The sequence below is a fragment of the Elgaria multicarinata genome, chromosome 2 (genome assembly GCF_023053635.1).
Source record: "Elgaria multicarinata webbii isolate HBS135686 ecotype San Diego chromosome 2, rElgMul1.1.pri, whole genome shotgun sequence".
Classification (NCBI taxonomy): domain Eukaryota; kingdom Metazoa; phylum Chordata; class Lepidosauria; order Squamata; family Anguidae; genus Elgaria; species Elgaria multicarinata.
The window spans coordinates 74,850,311-74,874,568 of record NC_086172.1 but is presented as its reverse complement, the minus strand read 5'-3'; the positions used below and the strand labels follow the sequence as shown (position 1 = coordinate 74,874,568).

At 42.3% G+C, this 24,258-nt stretch overlaps 1 protein-coding gene across 3 annotated transcripts in view; it reads left to right on the top strand.

The window, feature by feature from the left end:
- LOC134392419 (protein lifeguard 3-like) overlaps positions 1-22,817 on the top strand; it is a 46,573-nt gene extending 23,756 nt beyond the window's left edge. For all 3 annotated transcript variants that reach the window (XM_063116736.1, XM_063116735.1, XM_063116737.1), the window contains 11 exons: positions 6,826-7,078; positions 8,680-8,771; positions 10,179-10,243; positions 12,328-12,381; positions 12,574-12,624; positions 13,599-13,638; positions 14,306-14,343; positions 16,215-16,302; positions 18,776-18,871; positions 19,883-19,936; positions 22,218-22,817. In XM_063116736.1, coding sequence (XP_062972806.1) covers positions 6,850-7,078; positions 8,680-8,771; positions 10,179-10,243; positions 12,328-12,381; positions 12,574-12,624; positions 13,599-13,638; positions 14,306-14,343; positions 16,215-16,302; positions 18,776-18,871; positions 19,883-19,936; positions 22,218-22,364 — 954 coding nt within the window. In that variant the 5' untranslated portion in view covers positions 6,826-6,849 and the 3' untranslated portion in view covers positions 22,365-22,817. The remainder of the gene's footprint in view (positions 1-6,825; positions 7,079-8,679; positions 8,772-10,178; positions 10,244-12,327; positions 12,382-12,573; positions 12,625-13,598; positions 13,639-14,305; positions 14,344-16,214; positions 16,303-18,775; positions 18,872-19,882; positions 19,937-22,217) is intronic.
- Positions 22,818-24,258: the final 1,441 nt, after the last annotated feature.

Sequence of the window (24,258 nt, the reverse complement as noted above, 5' to 3'; positions counted from 1 at the left end):
CTTGTCACCAAGTTCATGCCTTCATACATCAGGTCATTAGGACAAATTCCATGAGTGTTAAGATATTCCTATCTGCTTTAATCTTGACTTGATTCTATTGAGGTAACGCCACAGTTTTGCGTCAATCCAGCCCAATACCTGGACAGAAGTCTTGCACCACTCTTGGTATTCCAGGGCAGTTCCTTTTATGCACATCATGTTTCTAGGTGATGAAACAGGAAGTAATCTCTCCTCCATTCCACTTGCCTGGCTGTACTATGCTGTTTCTGCTTTCTTCTGTCCCCTGACCCCAGGCCTTGGACTATACTTTTATGCCTCCATGGGCCTACTTTCAAATACAAGTGGACAGCAGGTGGGGATTTTCCAGTCCCTGGTTTCCTGTTTAACTGGTTTAACAGAAAGAGATGGGATCCTCCTCTGCTTCTGGCACTTTGGGTGTCTGATCCCGTGGGTGGGGTTAGGAGGTTGACCTCTGGGGTTGAGCTCTTTCCTCTACTTCCAGAAAAAACAAGCACTTTGCTTATTATTGATGCAGGGAGAGGGGTGGAATGCAAAGGTATATGATTCTTACTAGCCTTCCCCAGCCTGGTCTCCTCCAGATGTGTTGGACGACAACTCCCATCATTCCCATCAATGGCTAGGCTAGCTAGGGATGGGGGAGTTGTGATCTAACACACCAGTTGGGGGAAGCTATCCCCTGGCTTCTTCTGAAGAATTCCTTGCAGCTCAAGTATTGCTTTCCCCACTTGGTGGCCTCCATTGGCCCTGCTGGCTGGGGCTGATGGGAGTTGAAGTCCAAAACACCTGGAGGTTGGGGAAGGCTGCTCTAGTATTTGCAGTTTTGTAGAGTTCTGCCTTCCTATAAACTTATCAAAAGGCACAATGCCTGCCCTAAACACTGGAAGACGTGTTCTTAGCATATGGGCCTGGCTTGTATGTCTCTTCTTATTGTATACTCATAAACTCTTTGACCCATACTTAGAGTTCTTGATGTCCTTTGCTTTATTTTAAAGAGCCATTCTCTTATTTTGTAATGTCACTTTAAGAAACACTATGTTTTATCAAACTGTTGTTACAGGATAAGGATGACTCTTTTAAATTATCTCCTTTCCATAGGAGATAATGGGCGTACCTTTTGTCAAACACTGTGGCTCCAAAATGCTTTTTGAGTTTTTAAATATCAAAGTGGGGACCCTACTGCAAATGCTGGAGATTTCATTGAATGTTGCTTTACTGTACTGTTTGCAGAAGCATAGCTGAGCATACTTGTAAACCTTAATAGGATTTCTCTCTCTGTTGATAGCCTTCTTTGGTTCCTGTTCCTGTTCTTTTTTTATTGTTTAGTCAATAGGAAACCTGGTGTTTGTACTTTATCCCTCCCTCTGCAGCCCTATAAGGGTTTGATTAGATAAGATCTTTGACACTCCCCATTAAGAGTCATAATACCTTTTCATGTGAACTGAGATATCCCTTTGTCATTCTAGCCAGCCAGGAAATGAAGGTGGAGTGGCTTTTGGAATATTTTCCATGCCCGCACACACACAGGAGATAAAATATGCTGAAAGGAATGGTTTGAATTGGCTGTGACGAATGACCATTGCACAAGCTGCAGTGGTCTGACTGCTGTTACATCCTTTAGTCATTAGTTCCCATTTTCTTTAATGCTATTAATTGTTTCGGCACCACTTCTAGAAACAAATCTAGCTTCTTATATCAGGGTTGGGCAACTTTCCCTTCCTGTAGTGCCATTTCTAGGAACCAGAGTCTAGCCTCTGGGCAACCTTTGCTTCTGTGGAGGGCTGCGTTCTCACGTGAGCAATCTGTCGCGGGCTGCATGCCAGAAGTGGATGGAACCGAAGCCAGCATTGGATAGGGCCAGAGCCAAAACTGGGTGGGAGACCTCTCTTCTCTCTCTGCCACTCCCCTTTTCCCTCCCCCCCTTTTTTTCCCTCCCAATGGAGCAGGCTGCCAGGAAAAGGGCAAGTCTCTCTGGCCAGAGGTCTAAACCGATCGCACACAGAGGGATTTTGAAAATAGAACAGGAACCACCTACAGCTGTAAGAGCACAGGTGACCCACTCTTGTCTTATATCAATGAGGCGGAATAAGTAATTAAGCCAAAATGATGGCCAAGTCCTCTGCAGCCTCTTTTTGAAAGGGCCCAATCTTTCTTTCTGGACCCTGACCACATTCTCTCACCCCCCCCCCCACTAAACATATTCACAGAAAAACAGAAAGAGCTGTCCCCTTTACACCAACTTTTTATTAATGATTAAACTGCTAATCATGACCTTACCTCAGTGTTGTTCTTTAATCCTCTAACTAACTACGAAATAATGTGACTGGTTTGCTTATATCTTGGCAATGCCAGATTTCTCCCCGCACCTTGCTTTCGCTTTCTGTGTCCAGGTTCTCCCTTCAACTCTCCCTGTTCCTTTAGCACAGCCTTCCCCAACCTGGTGCCCTCCAGATGTTTTGGACAACATGGGCAATGGTCAGGAATGCTAGGAGCTGTAGTTTAAAACATATGGAGGGCACCAGGTATGTGAAGGCTGGTTTAGCAAGGGCCCCTTTGTATATCCAGAAGGAATCTTATTCCCTTCACTCTGATCTATTGCTCACAAGTTGTGTTTTTTAGTGTTCATGTAACACTGTGTATGTGAGTGTGTGTGTTGCCTCTGCTTCTGGTAGCTCCCCCTGCCCCTGAAGGGCAGTTAAGAAGGGTGATGTATGCTGTGGCATTGTGTTAAGGTTTCCATTTTCTCCTGTCCCTCCGGGGGTTTCCATGCATTTGCCCTCCTGTGGTTGATCGATCTTATTTGTTTAACTGGACACTTTGTCAAAGCAGTCGTCTCTGATGAAACTCCCTCCCTCCCTTCCCAGAGAACTCGTTCCTGGGTGACTCTATTCCATCAATGAGTCAGAGCTGCATTATTTATCCTTTCCTTCATCATTAGCAATTTTGAATGTCCTTAACTTGTTAGGCTCAAGGCCTTGCCTGTTGTACTCACCCAGGGCCCAATCCTATGGATGTTTATGCAGGGGCATTATGGGAGCTGTAGGACTTCTTTCTATCTAAACATGCATAAGATTACCCCTCCCCCAAAAAAGTTTCCCAACAAGCTGTCTTTTCATCTTTCACCATGAAAACATCTCTAATGGTGCAAAAGAAGGGAAGAAAAAGAAAGTGTGTATGTATGTATGCATGTGTATGTGTGAAAGCTTGACACATTTATCCCCTCGGACATTCTGGAACCAGTCTCTCACTTTTAAGCTTCCATTTTTTTTTAATAGAAACTGGTTACTGCTCCCTCACTTTACAAAAGTATAAGGAAAAACATGTATTCTATCAAATTGCTCAGTAAGACATAAATCTGCTTTTACCCTCCACTTACATTTATTTGTATTTATTTAGAAAGAAAAAGTAACCCCACTCATTCACAGTGGTCAAAGGTGGCTTACAGTATTTTAAAACAATAGAATCCAGCAGAACTAGCAATACAATTAAGCAATAGAAAAGTTAATCTATGATCAAGGTTTTCATCCACTACAAGCTTATCATGGTGGCAGGTCAAAAGTGTACTGGATTATTTATTTTTAAAGTCCTGGCTTGGCAGCAAAAGGCAAGGAGATACGGGTGAGGGGAGTGGACCTCCCAAGAAAGGGAGTTTCGTAATCTAGTTGTGACCAGAAAAGGCCTTAATTCGCATCCCTGTTTGTAATGCCTCCCCAATAGATCATTGGGAACAGGAAGACTGTTATGGGAGGAGATGGTCCCTTATGTATCTTAGGCTCAAACCATTTAGGGCTTTTAGCTAATCACCAGTGCTCGTAATTGTGCTTTAAAATGGTTTGGCAAACATTGCCGTTGTAAAATGTGCATGATATGCTCCCAGTGGTGAGAGCCCACTGACATTCTTGCTGCTGCATTCTGGTTACATGGGAATTTCCAGAGACCTTTCAAAGGCAGGTGCATTTATTTATTACATTTCTATACCGCCCAATAGCCGGAGCTCTCTGGGCGGTTCACAAAATTTAAAAACATTCAAAGTATAAAACAACAGTATAAAACCATAATATAAAATACGATATAAAAGCTCAACCAGATAAAAACAGCAGCAATGCAAAATTACAAATTTAAAACACCAAGTTAAAATTTATTTATAGACTGTTAAAATGCGGGGAGAATAAAAAAGTCTTCACCTGGCGTCTAAAAGCATATAATGTAGGTGCCAAGCGAACCTCCTTAGGGAGCTCATTCCACAGCTGGGGTGCCACAGCAGAGAAGGCCCTCCTCCTGGTAGCCACCTGCCTCACTTCCTTTGGCAGGGGCTCACAGAGAAGGACCCCTGAAGATGACCTTAGGGTCCGGGCAGGTACATACGGGAGGAGGCGTTCCTTCAGATAGCCTGGCCCCAAGCCGTTTAGGGCTTTAAATGTTAATACCAGCACTTTGAATCCGCCCGGACCTGGACCGGCAGCCAATGAAGCTGGAAAAGGACTGGTGTAATGTGGTCTCGTCGGCCAGTCCCTGTTAGTAAGTGTGCTGCCCTGTTTTGTACCAGTTGAAGTTTCCGGACCGTTTTCAAAGGCAGCCCCACGTATAACGCATTGCAGTAATCCAAACGAGAGGTTATCAGAGCATGGATAACTGTAGCTAGGCTATCTCTGTCCAGATAAGGGCGCAGCTGGTATATCAGCCTAAGCTGATAAAAGGTGCATGTAGAGCACACTGCGGTAATCCAATCTGGATGTAACCAAAGCATGTGCCACCATGACCAGGTGAGACCTTCCCTGGAAATGGACTTAGTGGGTGAGTCAGCCTATGCTGGGCAAAAGGGGCCCTGGCCACAGCTGTTGATTGTGATTTGACCAGTTGATGCATAATTCTGACAAAAGCGTGGAGAGGATACTTTAAAATATACATGACCTTCTCAAGGCAGCTCACATAAAGTAATCCCAAGGACAATGTTGTGTTGGCAAGTATTGCTTATTTTTAAAGAAAATATATCATGATTGTAAACAGGTTTTAAAGTTTACATTCAATTGACTGTATTTATGTTTTTATTTGACACATTGTGGGCTCCCAAAGTATCCTTGGGGTCCTACAGTATGGAATTCCTAGCTACGGGGCTTGTTAGAAGTGCAATAAATAATTTGGATTCTTTTCTGCCCTGTTCCCCACCCTCAGTCCATAACTTTGGAACCTTACAGAATTGCGCAATGGCTGGCAGCAAGAATGACTAGCCAAATGTAAATTTGTGAACAGTTTTAACTCGGACATGTTACCACTAACAGCACAATCCTATGCATGTTTAGACAGAAAAAGAGTCCTACAACCCCCAGCATATTTCAGCCAGCCATGCTATTTTTTTAAGCAGTCCTCCTCCCACGTGCTGGAATAAGCAACAGCCCTTAGTTAAAATCCACTCTATGGAGGGGGGAAATAACTGGTTGGAAAGCCGCTAGATGGTTAATGTGTGTAGGGAGTTGGGTTGCTGGTTTGGTTTCACTTTTGCCTACTTAACAGTTGTAAGAAGAAGATACCTGTCAATATTAAATAAAGGTCCTGTTTAAAGCTTGCAGCTGCCTTCAAACTCAAGTGTGGTTGGATAAAATATACTCTGCAACACCATGGAGATAAACTAGAGATAGCCTGGGGATTTTATTGAATGGCGGGATATGAATCCCTATTTTCATGTCTGTACTGTATTGCTGAGTTTGGAGGCTCAAACGCTCCCTGCTCATTGTATTAAGAATAACAGAAACTGGAGAATGTTCTCTCTTACTAGAGCCAAACTATAACAAACTTTGACATGCAAATACAGGGAAGGGTGTAATGCAATTAATGGATATGCGCCAGTCCAGAGGTATAGGGGCTCCAAGTATCTCAAGGTGCCACACAGATTATGAGATACATCCAGGAGTGTTGAGGCAGACAAAAAAAAAAGGGGGGGCATTCCAGAACTAGTCTCTTACTGTTAAGCTTCCATTTTTTTAAAAAAAGAAACTGGTTACTGCTCCCTCACTTTACAGAAGTATAAGGAAAAACATGTATTCTATCAAATCACTCAGGTTCTCCCTTAACTCTTCCTGTTCCTTTAGCACAGCCTTCCCCAACCTGATGCCCTCCAGATGCTTTGGACAACATGTGCAATGGTCAGGAATGCTAGAAGCTATAGTTTAAAACATATGGAGGGCGCCAGGTTGGCGAAGGCCTAGTACTCCTTTGTGCATCCAGAAGGTATAGGGGCTCCAAGTATCTCAAGGTGTGAGATATATCCAGGAGCGTTGAGACAAACAAAAAAAAGGGGGAGGGAAGGGATAGTCTCCCACTACTGAAAAAATAAAATCCAGTAGTTATACGGTTCTGTCACAATCCCTAATTGGAACTTGCAGGCCCCTTGAGAGAAGCCAAGTACAAAATAAAGAGCAACATGGTAGTCTTCCTACTAGTAAAGCTGAAGATCAACGTGATGCTTTAGGTAAAACCAGCAGAATTGGGTACCATTACTTTTGGGGGTTACATACCCTCCAACTACTTGGTGAAGTCCCAGCTTCAGGTGGCAGGACCTCTCTTCCCCCACAGATTCAGGATTCCTCTCCCCCGTGGTTATATATTTCTTTTCAATATATACCTTTATAGTTTTGCCTTGGGTCCCCCTGCTGGCCATTTTTGGAGTGTTCGGAGACGGATATCCAAACAGGCCACAAGGAGTGTGGATTTATGTAAAAGGTGATCTGGTGATGTTCCTTGATGATGGATATTTTTAGCAAAGAAAAGGGCAGAGGCAATAACTAGAACTTTTACCTCTTTGTTTTTCAGTGTTGTGAGCCTTGCTGAGACATCATGTCGCATCCTACTGCTCCCCCAGGCTACGACGATCGGAACCCCCTCTATCCTCCGCCAGCAGGGGGCTACCCTGGATCGTACCCCCAGCCTCCGCCGTATAGTGGTGGATATCCACAGCCCGGGGGCTACCCACAGCCCGGGGGCTACCCACAGCCCGGGGGCTACCCACAGCCCAGAGGCTACCCACAGCCAGTTCCTCCGATGCCTACAGTGCCAATGAACTTTGGTAAACTCTTTAGTTTCCACCCTCCCACTTAAAGGGATACATTCAGGAGTTGGGGTGGGGGCTGACTTTAATTGAAACTGTATAGTGAAACCAATTTTTATACCTGGAAGGCTACAAGAGCAAGCAAAGTTACAGAATGTTGTTGTTGTTTGTTTGTTTGTTTTAATACTTAAAAAGGACTTAACTGGTTTTTAAAGTACTGTATTGATATTATAGCTCACAATCTTATAGACACGATGAAAAGGGAATGGGGAGGGAAGAGGAAAGCAAGCGTTACAGCAAAGTTGTTTTTAGTGGGGCGACAGTGGGAGAGGGGAAAGTAAGCTCCCTAAAGCTACTCCTTCTCTGGCTGATGGATGGGGCCAGGTTGGTCTCCCCTTTGCCATGATCTTCCTGGGAGGCAGGGGTGCAGCTTCCTAGTAGCCCTTGATTTCCTGTCTGGTGGCAAAAGTCAGATTGAACCCCATTTAGAGTAGCAGGGTAAAGATGGGAACACACCTTGCTTGAAAGAAGGTGTGTATATTTGTGTTTGTGTATGTTTTGTCTGATTATCTTGACCCAAGTCTTGCAGAATAGGTTTTATGATCCATCGCTGAGTCCATTTCCTCTCTCACCAATTTTCTGCTTAATTTTGACTGAACTGACCCAAATTCCATCTAATCCAGTCACAGGATCTATGCTTATTTATTGCCCTACTTGCCTTGCAGAACAGAGACCAAACTTTAGCCTGGAGGAAATGGACTCCGTGTAGATAAGCTACTCTGCATTGGTTCAAAGAAAACTAGATTAAAGATCTCTTAATGAGGATTAGTTAACTCTTAATATCCTTTAAACACACTTAGTCAGACTAGTAAAAAGGGAATTTCTCCCACCCTTTCAACATGCACTCACACACATGTGCACACACAGTCACATCTCCTTGGTTGTCTGAATATGGAGCCTGTAGTCGCAGTCAAATCCAGGTCATATTAATGTGAAGGATGTGATCTTCTGTATGTGACATGGTGGAAGAGGGATTGAGAAAGGAGGCTTGAGCTGTGATAGAAAACTCTTTCCCTTAATCTGCTGCTATAGCAGGAGTCTAGTTTGCAAGCAACTAAGGGAGCATGAACCTCTGAACATCCTCTGCCTATTGAGGCAAAGACACATCTAAAGCGGTCTCAGAGCAGGGGCTTCATGCAGCAAGTGGCACGGCAGCTTCAGGAGAATTTGCAGTCAAGGGGATTAGTTTCAGTAGCAGTTACTTGACAATGCTTTGTTGGTGTTGAGATCTAACTAATCTGGGTGATCAGTGTAGAGAGATTGGCTTTTGTGGAAGACATGGACTTGCTAGAGGCAGAGTGAAACTTATGTACACTGATGGTGCTATATAAATAAATAATAATAATAATAGGCCTTTCGGGTATATTGGGAGCCTTTGAAGAGATGGTGGTATGTCTCTTTGTATGTATCTGTGTCCCAGTTTTGAAGCCTACCCCAGGCCAGGAAATATCTCCCGGTTATTTCCCCTTCCCTCCCCAACCCGTTAGAGGAGGTTTAGTTACTGTGTCATGAACTCCCCCCCCCCCCAAGGGTGACACCATTTTGTCTTGTTTTTACAGGCGACAGCTATGTCAGTGACGGCACAGGGGATGGGGCTTTCCACGTGGCAGACTGGGATGATAAGAAAGTCAGGCACACTTTCATCCGCAAGGTAACTGTGCAGTCCCCAGCCAGCGCCTCTGCTTTTAGGGATGGATGTTCCTCTCAGCCGAATTGAGGTTGCTGGCTTGTATAGCGACGCAGTGCATGCTTATGTCAACGGAAGAGGGTCTGTGGCAAGCGATCCTCGCTGCTTCGCAAAGGAGTCTCTGCTTGCGCTGCACCAAGGGGAATATTTATTTATTATATTATTTATTTATTTACAATATTTATATAACGCTCCCCATTCAAAATTTCAGAGCGGTGTACAAGATAAAATAAAATAAAAACAGAACAAAACACTTTAAAAGCAAAATGAAAAGTGAACCATGGCTGGTCATTAAGAAAAGGCTTCCTGGAAAAATGAACGTTTTCAGGAGGCGCCGAAAGCAATACGAAGTTGGCGGCTGCCTGACCTCCAGAGGCAGGGAATTCCGTAGGTGGGTGGGCTACCATGCTGAAGGCTCCTCCCCTGGTGGACTCCAGTTGGAGGATGGGTCTATGTGGAACCACCAGGAGCATGCCCACAGATGACCTCAGTGGTGGTAGGGGAGGGCTCTCTCTCATGTATCCTAGTCCCAAGTTGGGTCAGCCAGTATCAGGGAAAGGAATGTAGAGTGGTTACAGGGAGGCCACTGAGCATCTAGACCTGATAGGTTCAGGTACTCCTATTAGAGAGCAAAAAGTTGCGCAGCAATGTTATTTAGAAGGTAATGCAGCTAGGTGGTTGTTTTTCTTTCGTTTTGTTTTTGTGGCTTTCCTTCTGCTGTGCTCAGTTGGGTGCCTGTGTTTCAAAAGCACAGAATCACAAGAAAGGCTGGCTATTAAGACCACATCGAAATACGTAGGGGGGAGAAGCTGTTCTATGGGAATTCATCCCTTGCTTGGGAGAGCCTGGGAGGTGGGGACAGACACCCATCTCGGTTGGCATCTGGAAGGCACGAAGTCGGGGAAACTAGGACAAGAGCCAAGAATAAGCTCATGAGTGATGCTAAGGAAGCTCCAGTCTGCAGCCAGAGAAGGGGTCCTGCTGTGGGTATGATTACACAAATGTTTGTGTAATACAAAAGGACCCCAAGGACCTCATTGGGGTTCTTTTGTATTATTATTATTGATTATTATTTCCCGCCTAGCTACAAAAAACCCTATATGGCAGTTGAGCAATGTCAACTGCAGGTGAGCAACTGATGGAAAGAATTGCCATGTTCTCTAGCTGGAGAAATGCACGTTGGAGAAAGTGACATGCTTGCATAAAGTCAGTCCTTGGGGAAGAGGTTCTTGTTTTGATGGAGCTCAATTGCACGGCTCGGGCTACCGCCACCATGCACTTTAATCCAGCCCTAATATCTGGAGTTGGGGTGGGCAGTTTCTCAGGGTGCATTTGTGCAGATTCTCACATGCACTGTGTCTTCATTTCCAGGTCTACAGCATTATCTCAGTGCAGCTGCTCCTGACGGTAGCTATCATTGCAATCTTCACCTTTGTGTAAGTCTTTGCTGTGGCACTCCTAGGCCGTGACTGCTTTTCCCTGTAGTCCACCCTTCCCCAAACTGGTGTCCTCCAAGGGTTTTGGACTTCAACTCAACATCAGCCCCAGCCCCTATGGCCAATGTCTGAAATGCTGGGAATTGTAGTCCAAAACAACTGGAGAGCACCAGGTGGGGGGAGGCTACTGTAAAAGGATGACCAAAGATAATGGTACTTGGAGAAATGATGTTTGTTTGGATTTGGTCTTTGGTTCATATAGAAAATCAGAATATTTATTTTCTGCTTCCTCCGGTGGTATGAATCCTGCTAAAGCCAGAGTAGTTAATACTGCTATTGGAGTAAACAGGTGATAATTTAGTTCAATTAAATGTTAACTTGGTCATGGGTAGTAAGGACATTTCAAACAAGTCTGATTTTTTTTTTAGATATATGTTGTCTGACTGTGTGTAGTCTGTTTATATATATATATTTGTACTTATTTTGGGTTTTTACATTTTTTTTCTGAACCACCCAGAGAGCTTTGGCTATTAGGTAGTAGAGAACTATAACAAATGAAATGAAATGGAACTTGGAGAGTCCGGATGTCTTTTGCTCTTGCAAGCTCTGTTTGCATTCCTTTCCAACAGTTACTACTGCTGCTAATAAATGTTGTGGTGCTTCACTATGGAAATACTCCTGACTGGAGTTAGTATCACTGGGGAGATGGAAAACACATTTTTACAACTATTTTGTGGGGGGTTGGTTGTGGTCTCATTTCAGATGTTTACCAAACCATGTACTGCAATCCAGACATGTTCTCCAACTCTGCTTTAGCTGGCTGGAGCTTGACTTCTGTTCTTGATTTATTTATTATTGTTACCATACATGGGAAAATGTTAGTATTTAGCAGTGAGGGAGAGATCAGAATTTGAATTTGAAAGAAACAGCCTTCAAACCAGCATCGTGTCCTGCTTGTGGGTTTCCTGACGACAATTGGTTGGCCACTGTGTGAACAGAATGCTGGACTAGATGGATCCTTGGTTTAATCCAGCAGGGCTCTTCTTATGTTCTTATGTTACGTTGTTGTTGTTGTTGTTGTTGTTGTTGTTGTTGTTGTTATTATTATTATTATTATTATTATTATTATTATTATTATTATTTTATATAGCACCATCAATGTACATGGTGCTGTACAGAGTAAAACAGTAAATAGCAAGACCCTGCCGCATAGGCTTACATTCTAATAAAATCATAATAAAACAAACGGAGGGGAAGAGAATGCAGACAGGCACCGGGTAGGGTAAACAGGCACAGGGTAGGGTAAAACTAACAGTATAAAGTCCAAACAACATCAAGTTATAAAAGCTTTAGGAAAGAGAAAGGTTTTTAGCTGAGCTTTAAAAGCTGCGATTGAGCTTGTAGATCTCAAATGTTCTGGAAGAGCGTTCAGGCGTAAGGGGCGGCAGAAGAAAATGGACGAAGCCGAGCAAGGGAAGTAGAGACCCTTGGGCAGGCGAGAAACATGGCATCAGAGGAGCGAAGAGCACGAGTGGGGCAATAGTGTGAGATGAGAGAGGAGAGATAGGGAGGAGCTAGACCGTGAAAAGCTTTGAAGGTCAACAGGAGAAGTTTATATTGGATTCTGAAGTGAATTGGAAGCCAATGAAGAGATTTCAGAAGTGGAGTAACATGGTCAGAGCGGCGAGCCAGGAAGATGATCTTAGCGGCAGAGTGGTGGACAGAAACCAACGGACTGATGTGAGAAGAAGGAAGGCCGGAGAGAAGTAGGTTGCAGTAGTCCAGCCGAGAGATAACCAGTACATGAACAAGCGTCTTGGCAGAAGAGACAGACAAAAATGATCGAATCCTGGCAATATTATACAGGAAAAAACGGCAGGATTTAGCTACTGCCTCAATATGGGGAATAAAGGAGAGCGAGGAATCAAATATAAAGCCAAGACTACGAGCTTCCTTGACTGGAGTAAGCGTAATATCTAAATTCTAAGTTCTAAATTCAGTTTGGCACAGCTATGATGTACTCCGCCCCTGCTTTCATGATGTGAGAGAAGATACTTATTTTACTACTTGATCTCTCTCAACAGTGAACCAGTGAACCTCTTTGTGCGGAGGAATGTTGCTGTGTACTATACATCTTAGTAAGTATCACCTTTTCTCATACGCTTACAAGGCAGTGCTGCCAAATATGGCTCTGGGTCCAATTTTGGGTTGGGTTACTGTGGTGGTTGCCATATCCCAGCCTTTGTGTGTTTAGTAGATGTTTAGTAAGAGTAGACTCTTAGTAGATGTTACTGAAATTTAAACCTGTCACTCTTGTTTCTTTTCTTCAGTGGTGTATTCCTGGTCACTTACCTGGTGCTGGTGTGTTGTGAAGGCCCACGGTGAGTGTATGTATGTATGTATGTCTACTTAAGGCTTTGTGATCTATCCAGTTGGCTGCTTATAACACCAGGATTTTGAAATAAGTGATAGCCAGACAACAGTAAAACAATACCCAGAACACCCTTTTCTTTTATCTTCCATGGATGGTTTGGAGTCAGGGGCCATAATGTTTCAAGCCAATATAATCGTAGATTTGTTTGTTGCCTCTAGCCCCAGTTATGCTCTGCTAGTGAAAGGGCAGCTGTAGAAAGGAAAGGAGTTCAAATGGATGAATGCCTTGGGGTGAGAGAAGGCCTTGTGAACAAAAATGTAGGCAGTTTATTGTTGTAGGTCTTTTAAAAACAACAACAACACACAACCCCACTGCACCCCCCCCCACACACACACCAAATAAAGGTTTAAATGAAAAGAGGGGGAGATTGTGTTGGAGTGAAATAGAGATAGAAGTGGGTTCAAAGGGATGCTTGTAGGGAAATTTGAGACAGACTGTGGGGAAGAGTTGGTGGACCTATGAGCTGTGAATAACAGGGTTCTTATGTGGGGTGGGAAGTGGTAGAGCAGGGGTAGACAGAAAGTAGGCTCCTGATGTTTTGGAATTAAGCTCCGAGCATTCCTGAGCACTGGCCATGCTGGCAGGGGCTTCTGGGAGTTGAAGTCCAAAACTTCTGGAGATCTACTTCTCCCAGCCTGGTGCTAGAGGATTAAAGGTTATAGCTTGACATGGGGCAATATGAAGCAGGTGCTACAGGGAGGGAGGGCCATTTACCGGCCTTCAGTCTCATCACTTTTTCTCTCTCAAAAAACGAAATGCTTCTATCTGGGGCAGGATTGGAGCAGGACTGAACTGTGCTTCACATGAAAAAAAGCTAGCATATGGGAGGATTTTTTGAAGCACTTGGCTTAACTGGTTGCTTATTCTGAAGTGACACTGCTTAATGTAACTTGCATTCTGCCTTTTTTTAATCTCTTCCAGGAGACGCTTTCCATGGAATCTCATCCTTCTCTTTGTCTTTGTAAGTAAACATTGTTGTGGTTGTGGAGCTTTGTCTGAAAGTAATGGAAGCCGTGTAGATTTCCTCACTGCTGTGCTGGGGGAAGAAATGAATTTTCATTTAAGTCATTAGTTGGTTTCTCTTGCTCTACTTCAAGAGACCTCATGGCTCTCTCTCCTCAGCCTCCTCCCATTCATCCTCTCAATAGTCCTGTGAGGTAAATTAAACCGAGAGATTGGCTCGGGGAGCTTTGTGACTGAACGAATGGCCCTAGTCTGGCACTGGCAGTTTTGAAATGGACACTAAATAGCATAGGGATGAAGTTTGTGTGTTTTTATGGAAACTTTTTAAAAAATTACAGCTAAATGTACAGCTCCAAAAGTTAAAAAAAAAATCCTCTGCAAGGCCATGTATTAGAATCTTTCATGAGTTTCCAAGCAACACTATTTCTATGAGACTTGAACAACACTATTTGAACCTCTTTGTACGTGGTTCAGCTTAGACAAAAGGGTTTCAAACAATCAGTCATTTTCGATGAACACACAGTCTAACCCTATATTTGGAGGCCTCCAATATGATGCCCGTGCCGCCCTGGAGATAGATGGACATATACAGGATACCGGAGATTGTGGTGATGTTGTGAGGGGCAATGATCAACTGGTGACTTCAGTTTCTATTTTTCTTCTAGACGCTGGCCATGGGATTCATGACAGGCACCATTGCTAGGTAAGAAAGTACAAAAGTAACTGTGTCTTTGTAATCCTGTTTTTGTTTTTGTTTTTGTTTCACTCCTGTCTGGTAAGTAAGCTTCTTGTTAGAGAATGTTTACTCAGTGGGAGTCTTTCCTAAAGCTGTACTAAGAAAGAAAAAAAAGTGAGAATGTCCAACAAATGAAATTTAACAATGATTGATTAGCACATGCCTAGAAAAACCAACAGACCCCATTTTTGTTGGGCAAACATTCCATTTTTCTAGCAAGCCTCCTTTTAATACAGATTTTTCTGAACAAATGCCACCTTTCGGTGGGTACTTCCTGACCTTCTAAAGTCTAGGAGTCCCAGGTCCGATTCCCAGCTTCTCTAGGTAGGACAAGGAAAGGAATCCTGCCTGAAACTCTGGAGAGCTGCTGCCAGTCCGTATTGACAATACTGGGCTAGATGAACCAATGCCTGACTCAGTATAAGGCGCCTTCCTATGTTACTGTACTATTATACAATATTCCACAGCATCTTCTATAGTGGAAGAATCTCTAATTGAGATTCCAGACCTGCAGTTGGCCACTAACCTTGTAGTTATATAGTAATAATGACCTTAGTAACTAGTTTTACGGGGGTTGGGGAGGCACTTTGAGGAAGGTTGTGGGCCAAAGCTGTGCAACTTCCCATATATGGGCAGGTCCCATAAGCCCAGCTGCTCCTCCCTCCACATCATCCTCAGCCAGCATGGCCAGTGGTCAGGGATTGTGAGAGTTGTAGTCTGAAATATCTGGTGGGCATCAGGTTACCTACCCCTGGGCTATAGCATACCAGTTTTTGATTAGCTATGCTACAAGTACATTTGTATTAATATATAGTCTTAGAATCCAAGGAGAGGGAAAATATCTCAGTTGTCATAATGCACTGGAACATGCTGTCATCTCTTGCTTACTAGGATTTATTTATCTGGATGTTCTTAATTATACTATGTACCTGCCATTAGCATTTATTTCTGAAAATGTAGCAGTGTCTAATAACAGATACTTGTTAAGTGCAGCATTTAAGTAGAAAGGCAGGACAACTTGGGCTATAATCATAAGCATAATTACTTGGAAGTATTTTCAGTTGATAGTAGCGAGACATGTTTTACAATACATGTAGAGCCAAAGTATTAAATCAAACTAATATTCTGGCCATAGCTAGATGGGGCGAAATCCTAGGGCGATCCCCGGGATTGTCCCTGTGCGTCCACATGACGCACAGGGGATCCTGGAATCAGGAAGGGATGATCCCTCCCTTGCCCTGGGATAGAGCCCTACACTTTGGGCCTGGTTTTTCCATGGTCCCTTTTCCATGTGGCCAGGTGCTGCAGTTTGTTCTGGCTCCTCTCGGTTCCTCGTTAGGAGCCGGGACCCGCACAGGGGGCGCAGAGCTCCTCAGGAGCTCTGTGCCCATTGGGGATGGGGTGCAGGGAGTGCGGAAAATGATTATTTAAAAAAAAAAACACCTACCGCCTGCGCATGAGCTTGTGCGGTGCTGCCTCTTTAAAAATAAAAAAAAATGGCAGGCACAACATCTCTCCCTCTGAGGTCATCGCGCGCCGCGTGTAAACAGAGGGGGGATCTCACGGTAAAAACATCGCAATATCTTCACCCCTCCGTCATGCAATAACAGGTAGGTTTAGTTAAGGCCTCTTTCTCCAAATGGCTACCAAAACAACATTAATTCTGTTCTATTGTGACTTGCTCATTGTTTGCATTTGATTGGTACTTGGTATATAAATTACCCTGAATGTAGGTCTTATGTATGCACTGAATTGTGTCATTTGCTATTTAATTGCTCATTTGTCAACATAATGCCAAACCCCACCAGTACAATAATGGGTTAACTCTCTGTTTGCAGCATGTACCAAACAAAGGCTGTTCTACTTGCCATGTTAATCACAGCTATCGTCTCCATCGTTGTCACCGTCTTCTGCTTCCAGACAAAGGTGAGGTGTGCTCTTTCATTGAGAAAATGTCAGTAGTTAGCAGACACTTGGCTCCACTTCTTCCAACATATCTGAAGTTCCTTGATTCTATTCAACAACTGAGGTTTGAGGAAGCAGAGCTTTCTGCATAAGTTGTGCTGTCTATAATCATTGTGAAGACTCCCTTTAGAACAGCCTTCCCCAGCCTAGCACCCTCCTGCTGCATCTGGACTACTACTTCCATCCTCCCCAGTGGTTGTTAAAGGGACAGATTGTTTAGGTCTTACGACATTCTTCGTAGTCACCATTGGAGACTGGCATTTATTCCGAAAACTTGGGTTTTGTTGTTTTATACATTTCTAATCTGTATGGCTCTGAAATAAGCTCTATTTATTTATAATTGTACAGAAAAGAACCCAGAACATTCAGAGAGAGGAAAAGTAGCTAAAAGGGAAGAATCGGGGGTTGAGAAGAGGAGGTGGTGATCTGGTGTGGTGGTGGGACATATCTCTGCAGTCTATGCCTAGGCAATTGTAAGAAATGGGAAGATCTTAAAACCCATATTAGCTGTCCAAATGATCTGATGGGTATCTATGTGTTATTGCTACAGATATATACTAAGTTCATACATTAATTGCGTCCACCGTTCATTGGTGGATTTAAAGTGGCTATAGAGACAAGCTTGTGAATGCTGTGCTTGACGAAATCTCAGAAGCTGTGTGAGTGAAAAAGACCGAGAGGCAAAAAACAATAACTATACAGGCTGAAAATTTGAATAATTTATACAAGCTGAAGAAAATTAAATACTTCACTTTCCTTAGATATGTTGCACTACTACTGCTATCATCCAACCTTGTTGGATATGATTGGAATTAGAGTTGGTACATATGGAAGGCACCAACTTGAAGAAGGTGGTTTATATCTCTGGCATCAATTTGTGGGTTTCTGGCATCAATTTGTGGGTCTCCCAAGTCTTGGTCATGATGCTGGCATTTCCTGAACCAGATCTGTGCTCTCCAGACAGTAGTAGAAGCACAGCCTCAGAATAGGATATGTGCCCTATTCCTCCTACTTTTCTTTTAATTAACACATTTTCATACCAGCAGCTGGATTGCTATGGAATAGGTTTCTGTTTGTGCTGAAAACTGTGGCTTCGAATGAGTGTGTTAATGTGTTGGGGGCTCAGACTCCACCTCTACCTTGTACAAAGCCATGGTGGTGGGGCATATCTCTGCAGTCAAGTTACTTGTCCTTTGCCATGTCTCCGACAGCAGCCATTTTGTAATGATGCCCAGGACAAGTTTCTCAATGGACAAATGTGCCCAGAGCCCAACAACGTTGCGTGCCCCTGCTCTAGACTTTCCAGAATTTTATTTTATAATATGTATAACAAAATACACATTAAATATCAATATGGTAACATAGAGGAATATGCATTGTATTGTGTAGAACTGATCAGAATTGCGTCTTGTATGTGTGACTAGTTTTGTATGTATGTGTTGTGAGATAACTATGAGTAATGCAATATATTTTTGGAAATGGAGGGAGGCTGCCATGAATGGGTTGGTCAACTGCTGCTAGCTTAACTTAGCAGGGATATCTCCATCGAAGTGTTACTGGTATCAGTGGTAGACCTGGTTACATTGAGAAAAATGAGAATAGTGGTATGACCAAGTCTGAAACTCAGGATGAGGTTGTTGGCATCATGAGGGTTCTAAAAGGCCAGGTTTCATCAGTTTGGGAGGGAGATCCTGGGAGAATGATAAACCTACAATACCTGCTTAGGTTGGCTTTGCCCAACATTTAAATATGAACCTTTAATATTGACTGTTACATTGAGAGGAACCTAGGATTTATTATGTAATCAATGTGTTTGCTACTATCTTCAGGGCCATTTTAGTGATTACAATTTGTGTGTATTTAGGAATGTTTGTGATCTGCCAAATCTTAGCTAAAGCTTGTTATTCCTTTTGACTGTTTGAGCAATAAAATGTATTCTTTGATACCATAATTGTGTTATCTGGCTTGAGGGAAGTTTCAGGGACTACTACCTATACATTAATTTTTGAAGTCGAAAACACTTGGTAAAGATTTGCCAATCTATCACTGAGTGGGGTCAGTCCTTTAAAGCCATTGTATTCTGTCTTGATCTGGTGAATCTCAGATACACCTGTTCAAGTTTGGGAAACAAGCTAGTGAGATAGCGTGAGAAGCACTTACTTGTGTTAGAAAAATGTGTGTGAAATAAAATGAGTCTCATTGCTTCCCCAGATAGTTATTTGTTGTGTGTTACATCTGAAGACAAAAAGATGTAAGACTGAAGTGTGGAATCTCCCCAGCAATTCCTTTAAAATATTTTTTTTCTTGCCTTTTAACTGTGTGTGTTCCATATTACAGAGTTGGAATGGCTAGGCAGTCTCTTGCTGGGCAAACTGAGAATGGGTGACCCATTATCTGCATCTTCCCCCATCATATGTCTTACTCTTGTTGGCAGGTGGATTTCACATCCTGCGCTGGCTTGTTCTGTGTCCTGGGCATTGTCGTGATGGTGACTGGGATCATCACAGCCATTGTCCTGTCCTTCAAATATGTAAGCAACAGTAGAAACTTTATGGGGCTTGGGGATCAATGCAATGGTTTCTCTGGATCTGACACTTGAACCTGTCCTTACAGATCCAAATAATAGGTCATGTTTGTAATTGAATCTTATCAATGCATATTGATGTGAATTCCCCCAAGGTTGATTTGATTTCAGTCAAATTGATTGGTTAGTTTTCTTCTTCAACAAACAACATTATTTACAAAACATGCACCTGGATTTTTGAATGGTTAATTATTTCAGTTTTTAGATAAATGTAACGTTCTTCAAAAAACACAATTTAGGCAATTTCAACCAAGTCAACATGAGAAACTTAATATATTGGGGAGTAGAATAGGACCGATCAGGTTTTCTCCCATCTCCATAAACTGCTATTAATTGTATTCATAGAATATAATTAAAAGTTGTATAATTAATAATTGTGATAAATATCTTTGACCTAGGCCCTTTTTTTTACTAATTGTTTTAAGAAAATTTTGAAATCAATTTAAATCAAACATTTTTTAAAAAATATATTTTTAAAACATTGTTATTTATTTATATTATTTATATTATTTATTTATTTATTTATTTATTTATTTCATTTATATACCGCCCCATAGCCCAAGCTCTCTGGGCGGTTTACAAAAGTTAAAAACAGTAAACATTAAAAAGTGTACAAAATTTAAAAACCATCAGAAACATAAAAACAACAGTTTAAAAACAACAACCTTTTTATCAACCTTGATTCCACCCTTCTATTGGTAAATCATTGTATTTGCCTTAGTGTCTACCTTGGTAGATGCTCAGTTATGATTTGGAGTCTGTGAATGATCAACATCCTGCCAACCTTTGATTTGGAAATGTTTGTTCCCCCCATCCCTCTAAATGATGCTCACCTTTTTATTCCTATGTGCTGCTCCTATCTGTGTTGTATGATGCGGTCAAGTGAAACTATCATTAAGTTTAAATTGACACACTTAGTTTGCAGAGAAGCAACTTATGGGCTCTCATTTCTTGCAGGTCTATTGGCTCCACATGCTGTATGCAGCCATTGGTGCAATCGTCTTCACCCTGGTGAGTTGTCTTCTTTATACATCATTGCTGGTCAAGAGAGCTTGTGGTTAAGCTGCTCATTGAGATTTATTGCCTGTCCTTTCACAAGGACCCTTTAAGCTGCATCACCTCCTTACCAGCCAAAAGGCCCATGGCTGTAAGATTAGAAGCCTTCTATGAAAGCAGTGTACTTGTTTTTGAAAGAGAGTGGTTCATTATGATTTGTCATTGTCAGAGCGTATACCTATAGGACAGTGCTATGGCTGCTGCATATGTGGCACAATCTCTGCAGTCATGGGGATTAGTCTTATTACCTGGAGGTAGTTTTCAGTTACCTTAAGTGACTGGGTAAATTGCTCATAGAGTGGTAGTGAAGTGGATCTTTCTATATAAAAAAAGTTGTGTACAGCAAAGTAAGGCTTGTTTTATGACAGCATGGAGAGGGATACAAGTTGATGACTAGGAAAGGTGGAGGAGATGGGGATTCTTGACCATGGAGTGAAACAGTATGTTAAGATGCAGAATTCAATCTGGGATATTTTGCTAACTATCCCGTCTTATAACTCCAATGATAGATTGATACAAAAGGGTCTAATATTCCAGATTTCAATGACATGACACATTCTATGTTTATTTCAGTGTCATAACATGCCTAGCTTCAGGGGAATAATATTCACAAGTGCACAAGGCAATCAGTGGTTTGAACCCTAAGTTAAGTTAACTTAGGGCGCAATCCTATGCTTGTTTAGATAGGAAAAAGTCCTACAACTCCTAGCATTCCCCAGCCAGTATAGAAGGAAAGTTTCCTTCCTTACCACATACCACTTTTCACAGAGAAAACCGTTTCGGAAGAAGTTTTCCAGGGGTCACAGGTACCTGCAAGAGGAAAGAAGGGGTGGGAAACTTTCCTCCTGTTAATTTTCATTATTATTATTATTATTATTATTATTAGTAGTAGTAGTAGTAGTAGTAGTAGTAATAGTAGTAGCAGAAGCTCTCTGGGTGGTTTACATAAGATTAAGACACTTAAAACAATATACAAAAATTAAAAACCACAAAAACATACAATAAGTGAATTTATTTGAAGATCCAAGCCATTTTAATTATTATTATTATTACAATACTTGCTGTCTTTCAATTAATTTAACTATTGGTTGAACTGGAAATCTTTAACTTGGAATGTTGTTGTTATTGTTATTATTAATTATTTAATTTCTATACTGCCTCGTAGCCGAAGCTCTCTGGGCAATTTACAACAATTCATAAAACACAAAATGCAACATAATGTTCTTATCTGCTTATGGTCCTACTATCAGCTTTGGCTGATACACCAGCTGTGCCCCTTCCTAGAGTTGGAAGACCTAAAGACGGTAGTGCACGCGCTGGTAACTTCGAGCCTCGACTTCTGCAATGCGCTCTACATAGGGCTACCTTTGTGCCTAGTCTGGAAACTTTCAACTAGTGCAAAACATGGCAGCCAGGTTGGTCACTGGTACATCTAGGGGTGACCATATTACACCAGCTTTAAAATCATTACACTGGCTGCCAATTCGTTTCTTGGTGAAGTATAAAGTGTTGGTTATTACCTTTAAAGCCCTACATGGTTTGGGTCCAGGTTACCTGCGGGATCGCCTTCTCCCATACAATCCGCCCCGCACACTCAGGTCCTCTGGGAAGAATTTACCTCAGCCAGCAAAAACTAGATTAACAACTGTTACCCAGAGGACTTTCTCTGCTGCCACTCCCAGACTGTGGAATGGCCTGCTGGGAGAGATCTGCCAACTCAATAGCTTTTCTGCATATAAAAAAGCAATAAAGACTGATCTCTTCCGGCAGGCCTACCCAGTCAAATTTTAAGATGTCTAGCTGGCTGTTATTTTAATATCATATTAGTTTTGATATGTTTTAATCAGTTTTATGTATTTTATAATATTTTGTATTTCATGTTGTTCCCCGCCTTGATCCAGAGGGGAGGCAGGAAATAAATAAATAAATAAATAAATAAAAATAATAATTAAAATGGTGGGAGATGAAGTGTAAGATAACCTCAGGGTTATCTTACACATACCATGAAAATCAACACCAACACCTGCTAATGCCATTTGGACATCCTTCAGGGAACAGAGTGTTATCGTGGCTTCCTATAGCATATGCATGTTGGTATGTCTTTCTGTCTCATGTGAACCCCTCGGAGCCTAGATCGTTTTGAGTTCACATGCCCTGGAAGAGCAGGAAGGATGCTTATATTACTAGAAAGTTTCTTGAAATGTGTGACTAACTGCTTCCTTATGGATTTCTACAGTTTCTTGCATATGACACCCAGTTGGTGCTGGGCAATAGGAAACACACCATCAGCCCTGAGGAATACGTCTATGGAGCGCTCAAGATTTACACGGACATCGTCTACATCTTCACCTTCCTCTTGCAAATTGTGGGAAGCAGAGATTAAGAGATGGAGTCCCTGCTCATCTCTCTGGACTTTTGGCAACCTTCCCTAGAACTTTAGGGGAGCATGACTTTCTGAATTTAGTGTTCGGCTGCATTGGTCTCACTTCTGGTGCATGTATAGAAGCTACTAGGAGATCCACATAGCGGACAGAGATACAGATTCAAGTGGGAGACCTTATATTGTACACAATGTAGATACTGATCCTAACCTGCAAGATGCCTTTTGTTTCTCTATTTCCACCTGGGGAGCCCCCCCTTCTTGTATCTAGTGCCCTGGGTACATGAATATGTAGTGTGTATGTTACCACTTCGGTGGGATGTATCCTACTCCTTTCAACTTATCTCTTATTTGTATTTTTGTCAGCATACTTACCCAAAATGTAGATTGCACTTCCAATTAGGAAATCCAAAGCTCCATTACATAGCTGCAAATAAATATATATATATTTTTGAATTAAGATCTCCCATATTTATGTGTGTTGGAATGATGTCTGTTACAGTGCTTGCGTTGTAATACTAACAAAGTGATCCCATACATATCTTCTCAGAAGTAAGCCACACCAAGTGCAATGGGGCTTGTTCTCAGGTAAGTGGGTACAGGATGGCAGCCTAAGGGTAGTATCCAATGCGGTCCTTCCAAGGGAGGCCCAAGATGGCTGGAGGCGGCAGTGTGCATGCAGGCGGCACTGGAAGTCGTGATGTAGCATTTCTAGAGGGAAGTGTTGTATTACACCCCTATGTAAGCACTACATTGTGGCCACCAGCAGTAAGGGGCTACTTGCCTACTGCTGAGGCTGTGCATGTGCCACTGCTGGCCACCTGGGCAGCCTGCGGAAGGCCCATTGGATACTACCCTTAGGCTAAAACCTTATGCACACTTACCTGTGAGTAATTCAGTGGGCTTATTTCCAAGTAAACATGGCTAGGATTATACGCCCACTTATCCAGGACTAAATCTCTTTGAAATCATTGTTGACTTCTGTGTAAACATTTATTTAAAATCTTTTCATCCTACTTTTTATATTCCAAGAAATTAAGGTAGCTTGCAATAAAATAATTAGAACTCTACCATCCATCTACAAATGATACAAATGACAACAGCCAAGTAATAAAAGCAACAATAACATTGAGAGATGAAACACAAATGATGTATTTTATAAAGCACCATCCGTGTGAGTGGCATTTTACAGAGTATGGATTGTTGCCCTCAGAGTTTTTGCATCTACAGTTTGCCTGTATGTATACAGGGGCATACTGCCTGATCATCTCCTTTGAAGCTTATGCAAATATGAATCAATGCAAATATGAATGCAAATATGAATCAAGGAACTGGGATTTAACTAGCTTTGCACCCTAAAATAGCCTTTGGACTGGCTTCAGTCTTATCTGTACCTGATTGCAACCTCAAACTCAATGCATGATTTGGGTCACGATTTGAGGCACCTGAAGCACTTAAAAGTCTGTCTAGCCACTAATAGCCTTTTCCTCCATGGATTTGTCCAATTCCTCTTTAAAGCCAACTAAATTGGTGTGGTCATCACTAGATCTTATGGTAGCAAATTTCATATAGTGAAATTGTACACTGTGTGAAGACGTACTTCATTTTTATCTGTCTTTCACCAGATGATCCTGTGTTTTATTGTGAGGGAGAAAAACTTCCCCCTATTCATTTGCTCAACACCATGCATAATTTTATAAACCTTTGTCTCCCTTTACATGCCCTTTTTCTAAGCTACCCCTCCACATACACACACAATACACTCTACCTTTCTTCAGTTGCCCCAAGCCCCTGATCATTTTGGTTGCTCCTTTTCCAGCTCTACGATGTTTTCGAGATGTGGCAACCAGCAATGCACGCACAATATTCCCAAGGCACTCATGCCATAGTTTTGTAC